Raw genomic sequence first — 15,329 nt, forward strand, 5'->3', positions numbered from 1 at the left:
TTTATTACTCAAACGTATCAATGTCATTTGCAGCCTTAAAACCATATATAAGCGATTTCTTAAGCATTTGCTGTTTTAATTGAATTATTTTTACGCGTTAAAGAAGAGATGATACGGTTTTCCAACTTGAATAATCACAGTATGTCTGCTGTCAGTCATGAGTCTTGATCCTCCCTACAGACACGTCACTGTAGTCTGACAGTAAGCGGATTGAGTCTCTTCAGTCAGCGAAACTATCCTAGACGACTAATTAAACGCCATTCATGTTCTTCGTATAACGACACGAGTTTCTTTTAAGTCATCATGTTTGCCATATTTACAAAGATTAAGGACCGCGTCGAGGCTTTTTTAAACGAGAAGAATATTGTCACCGACTGTCTCAATAAAATTGAAGAAAAAACTGGTATCAAGAAACGTTACTTAGCGTACGGTAAGTCTTAATTTATTGTAAAAACTTGTTCATGTCTTGTAGAAAATGTGATAGAGTAGGGTAGTCTACCCATTGTCATAAACAGTAGTTAACGTATCTTTAAGCAACAGGTGGACGGGTCAGCCGAGCCTCTGTTTCCATGTTACGCCATTGCAATGTAAATGCAGCCTGTTATAAAATCATGTTATAAAATGTTTACATCAAAATGTAAGTTTAACATTGATTTTTTCCATGTGTGATATAATTTTTTACTATTCTCATGACAAACATAACAGAATATATATACTTACCTTTCATCTTATGTTCCTGTTGAAAAAAAATAATATTTTAAAGAAAAACATCAATGTTTGAAAAGACTTGAGGTAAATTTATTGAATACATGAATAACTTGGATGTTACATTGACTGAAAATACTTATAGAAAAGTATGACTTCATTGCTTTAATCTTTTATTTGTCCTCATTGTTTGTTAATTGTTTATTTCCCTTATTTTATACATCAGCTGTTCTGTCTTGTGACTGTGAGGGTGGGATTGTGGTGGAGGGTGGTTAGAAAAGAATGTTTACATGTATAGTGAAATGATCTGTAAATTGATGTGAAAATATTAAATAAATTGATAAAACATGAACTTTAGACAAATTATTTATTTTAATGGGTAAATATTTTATTCACAAATTTTCTTAATCCTTACCTAAATTGCAGAATTTTCCTTGTGACTTGAATTGTTTCTGTACTCTGTTTTTATATTTTATTTTACTATGTTTTATTTTCTTTAATTTCTTTTTTCCTTGTTTATTATTGTACTTGATTGAGTGTTATGGTTATTAATGTGATTGTATTGTTAAAACACTCTTTTAAAAATCATAAATGAAAACAGCTAAAGCAGGGACAACATAGCTAAAAATATTTGGATCAAATTTGTTGATGACATTTGTTTTTAAAATAAATAAATGTACACATGAATATTGAAAATAAATAAATTGTTTTCTTTGCCCTGAAAGTGAAATAGCAAAACATAGAAAAAAATGAGAAAGAAAGAAAAATTCAGATTGCTTTTAGAAGTTTCATATATACAGTAGTCAACATTTCAAGAGGATCAAAACATTTCTTCCAAGGTGTCCAAAAACTATTCAACAACACTCATTCTTGTTATAGGACCAGGGACAGATTGATTATTTGGGGGTCTTAAGCAATTCCAGCAGTCCTAAACTGCACCGTTCAATCATTAATTAATTAATTAATTAATTAATTAATTCATTCATTCATTCATTCATTCATTTATTTATTCCTTTTTTTCTGGCTTATAGTCTCATTATTCATCCGGGTTCACCACAGCGGAATGAACTGCCAACTTATCCAGTATGTGTTTTACACAGCAGATGCCCTTTCAGCTGCAACCCAGTGCAGTTAAACACCCATACACTTTCACATGCTCCATTTGTACTTTTTTTTTCTATTTATTTCTATTTGTGTTTTTTTCTCTCTCCTTTTCTACATTTTATCTTAATGCACTCTCTATGTTGTAAATGATTTGTGTCCCTTAAAATGAATTCACAACTAAAAATCATAAACTATTCCATTTTTAAAACTAAATCTCTACCTGATTTGAATGCTGGATTGCTCTATGATTGGGGATGGGGGACACATTTGCATAGAGGTAATTATTAACAATAAAATTGTATTTGTTAGACCCTCGCCATACAAAATATGATAGAAAACTATGCTTTATATAATTTATAATTTATAGGTATAATTTATACTTTTAGGCATTTCAGGCATAGCAGTCACTTACCTTGATTATTGGTTAAGTCCGCCCATGCTTAGGACAATTTTAAAATGGAATAGTTTCAGAACGACTTTGATGAAAGGTTTTGATCCACCTCAAATGTTGACTACTGTTTACTGCATGTAAGAGTATTGTTAATAAGTTAAATAGTAGGCCTAATTACTTTTCTCCTGATTACACTATTAATACATTGTTTAGTTGTATTTAGAAGGATGTTCTTGTTGCTTCTTTACTCCCAACAGGTGCTGCAGGTGTGACTGGAGCATTTTTATTATTAGGATACGGCGCTTCTCTGATCTGTAATCTGATTGGCTTTGTTTATCCTGCATATTTCTCGTGAGTTCTTTATTATGTTGAGTTTGATTGCTGTAACTTGTCTTCACTGCCATATCATTTACATGATATTTACATTTTTTAGTATCAAAGCCATAGAAAGTCCTGGTAAAGAGGATGACACGCAGTGGCTCACGTACTGGGTAATCTACGGCTTCTTCAGCGTGGGTGAATTCTTCTCGGATATCTTTCTTCACTGGTTTCCATTCTACTATGTATGCAAGGTAAGTTCAGCAATGCCAGATGCTTATTAGAAGTAATATCTGCTATTAGAGGATCAGTTATTACCAGCTTTTTTCCTGCTAATTGGCACAAAGACTTCTGTCATTCTTTGTCACTCATCATGACCCAAGTAAGATGAGAGGTTAAATGGTTGTTTGGAAAGCTGTTTAACTAAAGACAGCTTTGTGTTTGGTTGTTATCTGCTGGTTTGTGCATATTAATAGTCAAAATCAGAGCATAAGTATGGTATAGCACAGCAAATATTGATATCAGCCAATCTATGCAGATACCAACTAAACGCTTTTTTCTTTATTTAAGTAAAGAACTGTCTACAACCAAATTTAGTATGACATTTATTTATTTTTTACTATTTTGGTCATTGTTTTTATAATTTTTTATAATCACTAATTAGTTTATTACAAACTTATAGCCCATCACTGAATCTGCTTATTTATTTATTTATTTATTTATTTATTTATTTATTTATTTTATTTAAATGTGTGCAAATATATATATATATATATATATATATATATATATATATATATATATATATATATATATATATATATATATATATATATATATATATATATATATTCAGTTTTATATTCAATTCAGTAATATTTTTAACTAGTATGCAAATGTTTATATTATTTATTTACAATTCAAAGTCTGCAAAGTAATATTTTTATTGTTTTTTAGTAGATATAGTATATGAAAGTCCTGCTTTGTTTATCAAACAGGTGGATCTAGTTGGATTGACATTGCAAACCTTTAGTAAAAGTTATTTAGTTTTTATTTACTAAACTCCCAAAATCATTCCATATAAATCTGCACATTTTTTTTTTTTCAAAATTCTGTGCAGAAATATCAAAATATATATTAACAATATTCTGTCTGGCCCTACTAAAAATAAGTAACAAAAGCTAAATATTATATTCAATTATAAATTACAATTATATTACAACAAATAAATTATACGCAGTGTAATTACAATATAGGAGGTTCAATTATTGTTATCGTTTTTCATTTTTTTAAAATAGATTTATCTTTTTTACTGGCCACTTTATTAGGTACACCTTACTAGTACCGGGTTGGACCCCCTTTTGCCTTCAGAACTGTCTTAATCCTTCAGGGCATAGATTCAACAGGGAACTGGAAATATTCCTCAGATTGGATTTATCCGTATTCCTCAGATACGGATATAGATTTTGGTCCATATTGACATAATAGCATGACGCAGTTGCTGCAGATTTGTCAGCTGCACATCCCAAAGAAGCTCTATTGGATTGAGATCTGGTGACTGATCTTCTGCTGCTGCACCCGGTGTGGTCTTCTGCTGCTGTAGCCCATCCGCCTCAAGGTTGGATGTGTTGTGCATTCAGAGATGCTCTTCTGCTTACCTTGGTTGTAACGAGTGCTTATTTGAGTGACTGTTGCCTTTCTATCAGCTTGAACCAGTCTGACCATTCTTCTCTGACCTCTGGCATCAACAAGGCGTTTTCGCTCACAGAACTGCATATTTTCTCCTTTTCGGACCATTCTCTGTAAACCTATAGATGGTTGTGCGTGAAAATCCCAGTATATCAGCAGTTTCTGAAATACTCAGACCAGCCCATCTGGCACCAACAATCATGCAACGTTTAAAGCGACTTAAATCTCCTTTCTTCCCCATTCTGTTGCTCGCTTTGAACTGCAGCAGATCGTCTTGACCATGTCTTTGCATTGAGTTGCTGCCATGTGATTGGCTGATTACAAATTTGCGTAAACAAGCAGTTGGACAGGTGTACCTAATAAAGTGACCAGTGAGTGTATATGTAACTCCATTCCTTTTTCTTTTTCACAATTTCTTGTGTCTTTTCTGGTGTTAGTGCCTGTTCCTGTTGTGGTGTATGGCTCCGGTCTCCTGGAATGGTTCTCAGGTTCTGTATAGGCATGTGGTCCGTCCATTTTTCCTTAAGCACGAAGCCGCAGTAGACGGGATGGTCAGCAATATAAGCGTGAAGGCCATGTCAGCAGCTGAGAACGTCACGAGAGAAGGTAAGCAGCATTACACAGGTACTTGATATTCTTTTTATTAAATGGCTTTTTGTCATACTACAATCCGATTGGTCAGTTGTCCATGTAAGAAGTGTTATCAGACTGAACTTGCAGCTTGACAGCAAAGATATTATTTGTAGGAGGTTTGTGTTTAGTGAGCTAGGGCAATATTTAGATTAACATTTACATTTTTTTAAAATGCTTTTTATAATTTAGAAAACACGTTCAAAACCCACCCCATGTCAACAAATAAAAAATAAAATAAAAATAATGAATAAATGAACAGAAGAACGAATTAATAAATAGATCAAAATAAAAAAGTGCACATTGTGAAGTCTTTAACACCATTCAGCAATCACTGGTCACTTGTAAAATAGGACTTTCATATTGTTGAGCATCTACTTGCTTTACCTGCAGTCTCATATTTAAACTTTTCATGTGTAACACATTAAACAACTCTGTAAGCCTGCATGAGCTCTTTGTTACACATCAACAAGATTACATTTTTTGCTATGTTCCTCCCATATCGAACTGTCTGGATTTGCTACAAACTAATATTAATTCATTCATTCATTAATTTTCTTTTCGGCTTAGTCTCTTTATTAATCTGAGGTCGCTACAGTGGATTGAACCGCCAACGTATCCAGCATATGTTTTATGCAACAGATGCCCTTCCAGCTGCCACCCATCTCTGGGAAACATCCACACACACTCATTCACACTCGTATACTATGGACAATTTAGCCCTGTACCGCATGTCTTTGGACTGTGGGGGAAAACGGAGCACCCGGAGGAAACCCACGCGAACGCGGGGAGAACATGCAAACTCCACACTGAAACGCCAACTGACCCAGCTGAGGCTCGAACCAGCGACCTTCTTGCTGTGAGATGAAAGCACTACCTACTGCGCCACTAATATCAATACTTAATTTAATTATTGGTTTATGTGGGAATGAGGCAGCCTTGTTATAATACTTATGTATGCTCAGCTTGAACATGGCCAAAAAACATGATACTGCAGTTAAAATAAATTTTAAATACTTCAGCTTCTTTATGAACGAGGAAGGAGGAGACCCATAGGATCTAATGAAGACAACTCTTAAATCCCCTGATTCCACACTCAGGGCCTACTCACACTATGCTATCCGAACCGTGCCCAGGCCCGTTTCCCGAATCGTTTGAGAAGTGTGAGTGCGCTGAATCGGGCTCAGGCACGGTTCACTTGGCCGGCCCTGGCCCGGTTGGAAGAGGTGGGCCTGAGCACGGTTCACTTGGGCTCACGTTTGTAGTGGAGTGCAAAACGCTCCAAAGCCCGAAACTGAAAGCGAGACGTGACTTTTAAGGAACTGTTTCATATGGATTTATTAATCAATCTTACTGTTCAATGAACGCAAACTGCCGTATTTTATTAAAGACGCAAACCCCTCACTGCACGACAGCTGCGCACCTTCAGCAAACCTCCTCATTCCTTCAGCACGAGGTCTTTATGATTGTTTATGAGCGCCAAAAGTGGCGGATCTGTTCGGCGAAATATCTGACTGCCTGTCACCGCATCCCTAAGGACTGTTTGGCTAAATATTTGACTGCATGTTAGTGCATATCAAACGACTGAAACTATATAACTAGAGAAATCTCCACTGTGCTGAGTGAGAGCGCTTCTCACTAAACAGCGCAGCATCGATGACGTAAGCGTGGCCAGGCCCGATTGTGGTGTGAGTGCGGGCCGTCGGGGGAAACGGGAGGGGGGACAAGCGTGCTTTGGCCCGGTTTGAGGCAACTGTACATAGTGTGAGTACGGCCTCAGTCACAAAGTCATAAAAATCACTCTGGACCCCTCAAACCCAGCACACTGCCTCTTTGAACTTTTACCTTCTGGTGGACGTTACAGAGCACTGCGCACCAGAACAGCCCAACACAGAAACAGTTTCTTCCCTCAGGCAATCCATCTCATTAACACTTGATAATAATAATTGTGGAACCAACATCACTATTTTCTTTACACTTTTATACACATATACCAAATCAAATCAGGCCTTTATTTGTCACATACATTTTTGTTTAGTGAAAAAGGAAGTGAGATACATTTCAGGAGAGGGAGGCAAACAAAAATCTCCCTCTCGCCTTGCTCTTGAATTAGGGCAGGGTGAGAACAGGGAGAAAAAAATCCCCAGCAGTCAAGCACATGAACAGACAAGGAATGACATGTCCTGGGCCAGGGGGCGCTAGTCACAGACCTGCCTACCCCCTCCAGTGGGTGAAAGCACACGAAGGTGTGAGATGGGGGATAGGTGATGATTGTCTATCTGTAGCTGTGTATGTGCTTGTAGAGTTCAACAGGTGTCCTTGACAGGGAGCAGGAATTTCAGAGCGTCTCCTTATCTTGCTATCTGGGAGAAGTTGTTTTTCTCCAGCTGAGGCTGTCTAGCAGGAAAAAAAAACAGGGGAGCCGAAAGAGTAGAAACGTACTTCAACTTTAGGTCAATATCTGCCAATTCCACATTTAATGTTCGTCACTCGTCTCCGGATCTGGCCAAATGTTGTTGCAAAGCCGCTAGTTTCACCCCAAAGTTTTCCAATTTGCGGTCTAGGACCATAGTCTGAGTATTAGCGAGCCTACCCATCAGCGATTCAGTCGCTTTTGAGCAGCACTGACCTTTTTCATCAATCGTCGATACCCCAGGGTCCTGCATAAGCCCATCAGCAGAAACCCTGTTGTCAAAGTTCCGAATAGGTAAATATCTTCAATAACTTCCAGAGACAGAGCAGCCAGGCACACGACGCGCCATTTCTTCCACCCGTCCATCACGTATCCAGCTTTAAACGTCCCCGCAGGACAAGTGGGCTCTCCCGAGCCCAAACTTCTCGTCGAGAAGATGTTGTCAATCGCATTCAGAGACCATTTGATCAAATCCATAATTTCTTATTCGTTTGGATAGCAGGGCACGGAGAGCCTCAGAGGTAGAGTAAGGGTGCTTTCACATCTGTTATTTGCTTCATTTGGTCCGGACCAAGGGTAAAAAATTATACATTGTTGCATCTTCTGCCGTCTTTGGGTCGTTTTCACACCACACTGCTGGTTTTGGTCCGAACCAGTTGAAATGAACCAAAATGCAGTCATCTGACAAAATCCACATCTCTCATTGGCCAGATGTTGTTGAACATATTTCCTAAACTGCTTATTGATTGGTCAGAATTCACATGCATGAAAATGCCAGTGAACTCCTGCAGGTAAACAAAACCTTTTACTCTGGAGGAACGACTGCGCTGGCTAATTGTATCCCTGCTTTAGACAAACTATACATTACGAAAATGAAGCGCGGCCGCGGCTGGAAAACAGTGTTTAATGCATCACTCGTCACTTCAGGAGGAGACGTGAATTAATTTAGCTAAACTGCAACATGGTCATCTTGGGGAAATATTACCAATGATCCATCAGGCAATGTTTTCCCCTCTCTCTCTGTTAGTACAGCGCTGTCAACAAATATTTTTCCTCCATATGCCATAATGCACAGCGCATCGGTCTACGGCAGCTGAATTAGTCCAAAACGCGCAGTACTTTTTGCGGTTGGACCTGTTTTAGTACGGATCATATTCTCACCACAAACGAACCACTCCAGGGTTCGTTTGAAAGCGTACCGAGACCACCTTTTCAAGCAGGTCTTGGTACGCTTATTTGGTCCGCTTTTGGTGCGTGCTCGAGTACGATTGCTGCATTCTCACCTGCCCAAACGAACCATACCAAAAGGGGAAACGAACTCTAGTGCGATTCAGTCGAACTAAATAAGGCAGGTGTGAAAGCACCTTAAGACGAAGACAAAAGGAGCTAGCAAGGAGAGATATTGGACGGAGTGGAAAACAGTGCAACCGCCTTCGCCAAGAGCCAAAGAAAGAATACACTTATTTAACAACACACTTTACATGTCGGTTTGGACTTGACATCTGCACATATAAGGTTGTATACAGTAATATACCTGTACATACCCTTGTAAATTTGTATATTTTCTATCACTACTTCTATTTTTAAAATATATTATCTGTTTTTGTCCTGTCTCTGTAATTCTGTTGCACTGTAGATGTTCTGTCTCTAAAACAAATTCCTCGAATGCGTGAACATACCTAGCAATAAAGCTTTTTCTGATCAAAAAAGATGAATAAAAAATATGTGTTTGTTTGTTGTGAATATGCACCCTCTAGCGTCAGAACTGTCATACTGTGCCTTTAGTAAGTTTTCACCAGTTGTAAATAACATCATTTAAGTTTGGGCTTGTTTTATCCATCATTGTGTTTTGCAGTCCTTCACACTCTGGTAAGAAACCGGACTGTTGGCCCAGCTGAGTCTGAACCCAGAAGCCTGCCTAGTTCTGCTCATGTATGTATCACACAAAACACACATTTGACACAATGACAAGACTTTTTTCCCCACTTTTTTTGTGATTTATCTACATTAACCTTTGTCTTATTACTCTCTATTTCTGCATGTCTCTGACTATAGACTGAACCCACTGTTGATTAAACAGTAAGTTTTCAGTATGTGTATGTGAGGTGGGAATGTTTTACTCATTATTATTATTACACAGTTCTGTGGAATACTTTTGAGTATGATTGTTAATCCTAACATTCAGAGTTATGCTAGTATTCTCCGATAGCCAACACCAGTTTCAATAACACAGGTTCATCCAAGTAGCCTACTACGAATCATCTTGACCGTTCATTCACTCAGCCGACATGACTGTTTGGCGCCATCTGGTGACTGAAAATTAAAATCAGAGTATAGTAGGATATTGAAGCCTGTGTTTAGCTAGCCGTTTGCAAGCTTTGTATAATGAAGGGATAAAATTTTCCAGTTCAGATCAACGTTTTGTGTAAAATTGTTTAGTTTTGTAGTAAGTAATCAGTAAATTGGGATGAAAGCAGGATAATGTACACTGAGCTGGTTGTTTTCTCAGAATGAATCCCTTCAGTCTTATACAACAGATAAACCTATCTGCTTTATTCTGCAAAGTAAACCTGCTGGATGTACATTATCCCCTGCTAGTTTGTTCATTTATTCAATTATTTTTTTTCACACAGATGTACAGGCGGCCAAAGTGATCTAAGAAGACAGAATACAACACGACATGCAAGAGATTGGTGAAAACCTAAACAAAACTTTGACAACAGAAGTATTATATAGTCTCATTGCAAAGACCTCACTGAGTGAATGGTAATTCACCTTCATCTGCACTATTTTAGACGTAGTGTTTTGTCAAAGGTAGAATTTTGGAGTTCAACGGTTAATATGTACAGTGCATCCGAAACGTGTTCATAGCGCTTCACTTTTTCCACATTTTTTTTATGTTACAGCCTTATTCCAAAATTTATTAAATTCTTTTATTTCCTCATAATTCTACACACAATACCCCATAATGACAATGTGAAAAAAGAGTTTTTGAAATGGTTGCAAATTTATAAAAAAAAAAAAAAAGCTGAAAAATCACATGTACATCAGTATTCACAGCCTTTGCTCAATACTTTGTTGCTGCGCCTGTGGCAGCAGTTACAGCCTCAAGTCTTTTTTAATATGATGCCACAAGCTTGGCACACCTGTATTTGGGAATTTTTGCCCATTCCTCTTTGCAGTACCTCTCAAGCTCTGTCAGGTTGGATGGGAAGCAACGTTGTACAGCCATTTTCAGATCTCTCCAGAGATGTTCAATAGGATTTAGGTCTGGGCTCTGGCTGGGCCACTCAAGAACATTCACCGAGTTGTCGTGAAGCCACTCCATTGATATTTTGGCGGTGTGCTTTGGGTCATTGTCCTGCTGGAAGATGAACCTTCACCCCAGTCTGAGGTCAAGAGCATTCTGAAGCAGGTTTTCATTCAGGATGTCTCTGTACGTTGGTGCGTTTATCTTTCCCTCTATCCTGACTAGTCTTCCAGTTCCTGCTGCTGAACATCCCCACAGCATCATGCTGCCACCACCATGCTTCACAGTAGAGATGGTATTATCCTGGTGATGAGCGGTGCCTGGTTTTCTCCAAACGTAACTCCTGGCATTCACTCCAAAGAGTTCAATTTTAGTCTCATCAGACCAGAGAATTTAATTTCTTATGGTCTGAGAGTCCTTCAGATGCCTTTTGGCAAATTCCAGGCGGGGAGTGTCTTCCGTCTGGCCACTCTGAAGGCCTGATTGGTGGATTGCTGCACAGATGGTTGTCCTTCTGTAAGGTTCTCCTCTCTCCACAGAAGAACGCTAGACACCTCCCTGACTTAAAGCCTGGTTTATACTTCTGCGTCAAGTGACCGGCGTAAACCACGGCGCATACAACACCCGTAGCTGTGCATTTATACTTCTGCGCGCTGTCTCTTTTGGTCTGCATTAACACTTCCGAAACGCTAGTTGGCAGTGAGGTGTAAATGTTCCTCTGTGTCGCGTTTCTTCGCTGCTGTTTTGCTTTTCCTGAACACTTCCGGGATGTACAAGTGGCTCAAACTCGCTCATTTTGAGGTAGGAACTGGCGGACGTGCAACAACTTTAACTATGAGGTAATCACAACACAAAACTTTCCATCCGGAGCTCCTTCACGGGACTCCACACTTGTAAACAATCGCTTCATCAGGCTCGCACCATTCACGCAGCTCTCGGTCCCGCCCAGACTCGTCAGCGCTACCAAGCCGACCAATCACAGAGCTTGTGCTACGCGTCGTTGCGACGTGTAGTTAAATTTTTTGAGAGGTGCACGTCAGCGACGCCGACGGCCACGGCGAAGGGCTATGCGTCAGCGCCGTAGCATACGCCGGCGTTTGACGCAGAAGTATAAATCACCCTTAAGGCCCTTCTCCCCCGATCACTCAGCTTAGATGGCCGGCCAGCTCTAGGAGGAATCCTGGTGCTTCCAAACATCTTCCACTTACTGATGATGGAGGCCACTGTGCTCATTGGAACTTTCAGAGCAGCAGAAATTTTTCTGTAACCTTTAAATGAATTTAATCCATTTTAGAATAAGGCTGTAACATACATAAAATGGGGGAAAAGTGAAGTGCTATGAATACTTTCCGGATGCACTGTACATCTGCTTATAATTAGAATTTGTCAGTGTCCTCAACACAATTGTTTGGAAGTAATTTGTTGTTCACTGCACATATTTCGTCCACTGGCATTTAAATGGAAAATTCAGCCAAAAATCTAAATTCTGTCATCATTTACTCACTCTTCAAATGTTCAGAACCTATTTGAGTTCCTTCAAGTAGAATATATTTTTGTAAATGCTGGTAGTTGACACCCTTTGACTTCAACAGGCTCCAGTAACCTGCATTCTTCAAAAAATATCCTTTTTGTGTTCAACAGAAGAAAGAAACTTATAAAGGTTTAAAAAGCAGTTGGCGGAACGATCCCTTTAAATATACCTAAATAGAAAAACAAGACATTCAGCAGATGATATTTTGTTAATCATGTAGCATTAATTTGCATTTATTGCATCTGCAGGGATTTTGTAATACTAATATTCTAATAAAAAGTTTATTCAGCCTTTCTATTGAATTGTTTGTGTGTTCCTCATAGGAAAAGACTTGTAGAATTGATTACATTTACATTTAGTCATTTAGCAGATGCTTTTGTCCAAAGTGACTTACAATTGAGGAGAGATTCAGCGATTCAACAAGAATAGGCAATATGTTGGCGCAATAGCCTAGTGGTTAGCGAGCCAACATATGGTGCAATAGCACGTCAGGGCGTCGTGAGTTCAAATCCTGGCTCGATGACATTTCCCTACCCCCTCTCTCTCTCTCTCTCTCTCTCCCACTTCGCTTCCTGTCTCAATACTGTCCTATCTAATAATAAAGGCCAAAAATAAATCTTTAAAAAAAAAAAAAAGAATAGGCAATACACACAAGAAGTGCTAGTTATACAAAGGAACTTGCTTGTGCTGAAAGAATTTAGCGTTTGAGTAAGAGCGCTTTTTTTGAGGGAGAGAGAGAAAGTGCTTTACGGGTGGTCTTGGTTTTATTCATCTGGGTTAAGGTGCTCTAGGAAGGGATGGGTTTAGTTATGTGAAGGATACCAGTGAATCCGCAGTTGTTGTGGGAATGGCAAGATTACAAGTAACTTTAGAGTTTAAAAGCAAACAGCATATGCTGATAAGGTATGTTTATATATGCTGTTCTCAGTGTTGGGCTGGTCTTGTTGGTTGTCTTACATTGAAACCAGCAAGACCAGCATCAAAACTTTGCCAGCATATGTTAATTTTTAAAGAAGGGTTATCTTTCTTTGTTAATTAAAACTGAATTAATTCCAATAATTTGGCCTAATTTACATAATTAATCCGTCTTTCGGATGAGACGTTAAACCGAGGTCCTGACTCTCTGTGGTCATTAAAAATCCCAAGGCACTTCTCGTGAAAGAGCAGGGGTGTAACCCCGGTGTCCTGGCCAAAGTCCCTCTATAGGCCCTTACGATCATGGCCTCCCAATCATCCCCTCTCCACCGAATTGGCTCTATCACTGTCCCTCCACTCCACCAATAGCTGGTGTGTGGTGAGCGCACTGGCGCCGTTGTCCTGTGGCAGCCGTCACATCATCCAAGTGGATGCTGCACACTGGTGGTGGTGTGGAGAGACCCCCCTCATGATTGTGAAGCGCTTTGGGTGTATTGCCATACACAATAAATGCGCTATATAAATACACATTACATTACATAATTAACACCGTTAACGCAAATTATCGCCTAATGTTCAGTAATAATAAAGACACAATTTTATGAAAGCTCCAAGTGTTCATAAAAGCTGCACATTTATCAAATTTAATCACTGCATTGTGCAGAAATATTAGCCTAGTCTATAAATATATGACATTTCAGGATTATCTGAAAGATCGGTGTGGGTTTAGACAACTCTTTGTATGTTTGTGATGTTGAATATCGTCATGTATGGACATGTTTTGTTATTAATATATGTTTAAATATGTTTAAATCATACCTGCCAACACTCCTGTGTTTCCCAGGAGTCTCCCGTATTTCACACCCATCTCCCGCCACCCTCCCGTTTTGTACTTTTGTCATTTCTCTGGAAAATCTCCCCTAATAAACTCCCCCTCTACCCTCTCTCCCCTCCCACTCTGGTTATTATCTTTTTGGTACAGTATCCCCCGCTCAACTGTAGTAGGCCTTGTCCATCGTCTCCGCCGCTGAGGGTCTGTCTGCGGAAACATGAAGGGGGTGTAACTTGTGGTAGAGATGTAACTTGAAGTTATGGAGACTCACATGCCAAAACTATATTGTTGGCAAGATGACTTTTCTGGGAGTGATTATGCTCTTAATCGTTAACTTTTTGTGTAACACTATTTTTTATCCGCAAAAATAAGTTCCTAAAGACAATACTTGCACTCTAAAAAATAACTCAAGATGTCTGTCACCACTACATAGTTTAATACATTATTGTAACTTAAAAATTCTAAAATCCTGATTAGATTAAAACTTTTATTTTGGTTTTCAAAACAGGAACATATTGATAATTACATCAATTTAAAAATGCGGCTAATTTAAAGGTAAATATATCTGTCAATTACTTTAAAGCATTATTTAACTTGTAGCAACCCAAAGAAATTGGGTTGATAACTCAATTTTTCCACACAAATGGAATTTTTATTTTTGTATTTTTAAGTCCACACACTGATGTTTTTTGTTATTTTTTATACTGATAATATGGGACAGTTCATGCTTTTGTTTTGTAAAACAGTGGAAACCTGTGGTTTAATACAAATAACAAATTACCTGAAAACAAAAATGTTGTTGTTAAATGTATTTCTTACAAGCATGAACAGTGCTAAAAACTTAATTTATTTGAGGTTCTGAACTTGAAAACGTGCATGTAATTAAGTACTCAACAGTGGGTTTGTTTGCAATTTTTATTTAAAAACTAATTTAAACAACTTTTTTTTGAGTACTCGATTTAAAAATTTTAGTTTTTTTTTTTTTTTTTTTTTGCTATGTAAAAATGCCTCTGATTAAAGAGAAAAAAATTTGGCTAACATAGTGAAGTTTGTTGTCTGAACCTCATTTTCTTAGATGTTGTCGCAACTTGAATATATTAATGCAAACTGTTTTGTTTTGACTAAACAATATTTTTAGAGTGTAGATTTGATATTTTTCTTGCTGAAATGTCATCTCTTAAATTTATTAGTATTAAGAAGACCCATGACTTTCTTAAAACGTGATAATATTTTTCTTAATGACTGATGCTTTGTAAAGATAATAATGGCTTATGCTTTGTAAAGATAATAATGACTGATGCTTTGTAAAGATAATACAAATTCTCTCGGTTATTCAAGACTATTTCTTAGTAATATATTTTGAAAAACATCTCACAAACATACAGAATAAAATGGACTAATGTTTAATAGGTCTGCACAATATACAATGCATCCGGAAAGTATTCATTTGTCTATGATAAACCCACAAATACAAACGCTGTTTTACTCCGAGTCGTAAGATGGCGACAGTCCTCCCTCTCATCTCTGAATCTTCTTCTGACGTGTCAGCTT

The 15,329-nt window shown here is 38.0% G+C and overlaps 1 protein-coding gene across 3 annotated transcripts; it reads left to right on the top strand.

Annotated features, from left to right (window-relative positions):
- Positions 1-192: 192 nt before the first annotated feature.
- On the top strand, positions 193-12,328 carry reep6 (receptor accessory protein 6). 3 transcript variants are annotated; one of them, NM_001004656.3, is given in 7 exon segments: positions 226-430; positions 2,458-2,551; positions 2,634-2,772; positions 4,645-4,813; positions 9,106-9,182; positions 9,306-9,329; positions 9,884-10,261. In NM_001004656.3, coding segments are annotated over 6 exon segments (627 nt in total). In that variant the 5' UTR covers positions 226-303; the 3' UTR covers positions 9,327-9,329; positions 9,884-10,261.
- Positions 12,329-15,329: the final 3,001 nt, after the last annotated feature.

Source organism: Danio rerio, chromosome 11, assembly GCF_052040795.2.
Source record: "Danio rerio strain M-AB ecotype USA chromosome 11, GRCz13ab, whole genome shotgun sequence".
Classification (NCBI taxonomy): domain Eukaryota; kingdom Metazoa; phylum Chordata; class Actinopteri; order Cypriniformes; family Danionidae; genus Danio; species Danio rerio.

Coding starts and splice junctions, on each gene's coding strand:
- reep6 (XM_087272253.1), top strand. CDS start 304: ATGTTTGCCATATTTACAAAGATTAAGGACCGCGTCGAGGCTTTTTTA. Junction 2,773..4,644: donor CATTCTACTATGTATGCAAG/GTAAGTTCAGCA, acceptor TTCTGGTGTTAG/TGCCTGTTCCTGTTGTGGTG. Junction 4,814..9,105: donor TGAGAACGTCACGAGAGAAG/GTAAGCAGCATT, acceptor TGTGTTTTGCAG/TCCTTCACACTCTGGTAAGA.